General features: G+C 47.8%; 1 protein-coding gene across 1 annotated transcript in view; it reads left to right on the forward strand.

Moving 5' to 3' along the window:
* Positions 1-651: 651 nt before the first annotated feature.
* LOC122249132 (uncharacterized) overlaps positions 652-2,500 on the forward strand; it is a 4,126-nt gene continuing 2,277 nt past the window's right edge. Inside the window, exons 1-2 of the mRNA XM_043009751.2 lie at positions 652-795; positions 1,748-2,000. Of these exons, the coding sequence (XP_042865685.2) occupies positions 783-795; positions 1,748-2,000 (266 nt within the window). The 5' untranslated portion in view covers positions 652-782. The remainder of the gene's footprint in view (positions 796-1,747; positions 2,001-2,500) is intronic.

Genomic DNA, 2,500 nt, shown 5'->3' on the forward strand with positions numbered 1-2,500 from the left:
AGACACCTTTGAAGACGCCATAATTTGAAGGAAGTGCTGTGACTCCCCCCCCCCCCTCCACCCATTCATGCGTTGTGCGTGCAAAGGATGTTATCAAACGGCGTGCCTGCGATAGGTTCCGAATAGTCACTAGGTCAAGTGTTCCTTCGGTCTAAGGGGGGAGCAGGAAAAGGGGGAATGGGTAGGGGGAGAAAGCATGGAAAGGGGGGAGGGAGGAGAGGGGGGTTTACCGTGAACCGGTTAATGCGTCCGGCAAGACCCGACGGGAATTAAATAAGCCTAATTTCGCGCGCCATAGTGACCGTAATGGCGGGTGTTTTACGTGGTCGTCCCTCGCTCGCGATCTGGGTTGGCTCGGCGGTCGTCTTGCCCCTCATTTACGTGAGAGGAAATCCAAGTAAACTCATGATTGTAACTAAGATGAAGAAGGGAAAAAACAATGAGAAAGAAAGAGAGAGAGAGAGAGAGAGAGAGAGAGAGAAACGCCGGACGGAGCAATGAACGTGCTGAATCCCTTCCGTCCGTAAGGGCGAATGCCCTACTCCCACTCCGTTACGGCGTGCGACGTAATCACCGCGGCGGGTTGCACCTGTCGCGTCCCCGCCCGAACATAATGGCTCCGGCGAGTCCCTGGGAGCCCCGAGACGCCGCCGCTCTATTTAAAGCGACGCCGCAGCCAGCAGGAGCAACAGTCTCCGTTGAGCAGTCAAGCAGCAGCCACCTCGCTCACCCCTCTCGCTCTCGCACTTGCAAACACAACCCACCCAAGTACCAACCTCAAGATGGCCTTCAAGGGTAGGATATACGGCAGTACGGGAGTTCGTAGTGACTTTGTGCTTCCTCGGGACGTTGTCGGCTTCCGCTGTTGTGATTTTGAAAGGATTTGTGTTGCCGAAATACAGCGGCTGGCTCGTTGGCGCGCTTTGTTTGGAAAATTTAAGAAATGTTAAAGATCTTTGTTTTCTATAGATTTTTTTTGTCTTCTTTGCTAGATATAGGATTTGTGAAGAGATTCAGAGATTTCAAGTTGACCGAAAAGTGTGCAACAACCCTGAGGGAAAACCGCGCATTTGTCCGTTTGATTGCACGTAATTGGTAGAAACTTGCTATTGCAAAGAATTCCAAATGATATATATATAATTTCTGCATATGATTCGTTCACTTTATTTTCTTTATTCTCATCATATTTTCCTTCGAGAGAACTTATTTTTCTCGACAGGAATTTTGTTCCCTCGGAGATTTCAATGCTGCACTATAAAGTAATCTTTCAAATTTCAATTAATTCATTTAAAGTCGTACCCCATTTTCCACAAAGTCATTTCTTTCTCTGATAGACTTTCAATCTGTTTTAAGTCGCCAAGATTCCATTATCTTTGACAAAAAGTCTAATTAGCGAGATATCTTTCTTGAGCCTCAGAACTAATTACGGGAATCAAAACGCGTATGAAATGAAAGACGAAAGTTTTCCTCATAACCTTCCCTCGACCTAAACACAACCCCGTTTTTTTAAAGATAAGTTCCGATCCGTTTTGAATCAAGACCGTGACTTGCCACAAAAAAAAAAAAAAAAAAAAAAAAAAAAAAAAAAAACGTGTCCTTTGCCAATACCTCTACTTCCCCCTTAATCCCCGGAGACGAAAACGAACGCTGCGGGGAAGAGGAGGAAGGAAGGAAGTACGAGATAACATGATAACATATTTGATAACATCCTTTCCTACGCTGATCCTAACAACGTTCTCTTTTGCAGGAGTATTCTACACCGTCTTCTTCGCCCTCGTGGTCTCCGCTCTGGCCGCCGAGAAGAAGGAGGAGGAGGAGGACCCTCGCTTCTTCCTCACTGGCACTGGCAACAACTCCAACACCTCCATCACCGTGAGCAGTGACGTGATCTACCTGCTGGCACTCCTGGCATTCGGTCTGATCGCCGCTGCCGTGATCGCCGCTATCATCGGCGTAGGTGCAGGTACTGCCGCTGGTGACTATGGCTACCCTGCTGCCACGTAAGTACCTCATTCTTCTTCCCTCCTTTCTTCCCTGCCTCTTGTCGCGTGTTTCCGATCGCGCGGCCAGGAGGTGGGTCGGAGGGAAGGATGTGTTCGTTTGGGTGTTTATCCTGTGGTGTGTTATCCCAAAGGGTGTTTTCTTTAGGGTATATTCCCGAGAGTACATTCCTAGTAGTGTATTCCTGGGGGTGTGCCGCTAAGGGCGTGCCCAGGAAGGTGTTTTCTTCAGGGTGTATCCCGAAAGGTTTGCCCAGGAAGATGTTTTCTTGATGGTGTGCCATCCCCTTCCTCTGCCCCCATCCTTGTTCCATGCATGACCCCCTTTGCTTTCGAAGCCCGAGGTTATATCGCATGAACGAGAAACCTCAATCATGTAGAATAGTGCATGTGATATTAGTATTAGCAAGCATGACGAAGTTCAATTCTCTAATTACATATAAGAAAGCTTCTCGGTTCTGTGACCTGGAAGAAAGAACAAGGAAGGTCGACATGTTCAG

Source organism: Penaeus japonicus, unplaced genomic scaffold (genome assembly GCF_977035675.1).
Source record: "Penaeus japonicus unplaced genomic scaffold, GWHDUDI00000001_assembly GWHDUDI00000017, whole genome shotgun sequence".
In the NCBI taxonomy this organism is placed as follows: domain Eukaryota; kingdom Metazoa; phylum Arthropoda; class Malacostraca; order Decapoda; family Penaeidae; genus Penaeus; species Penaeus japonicus.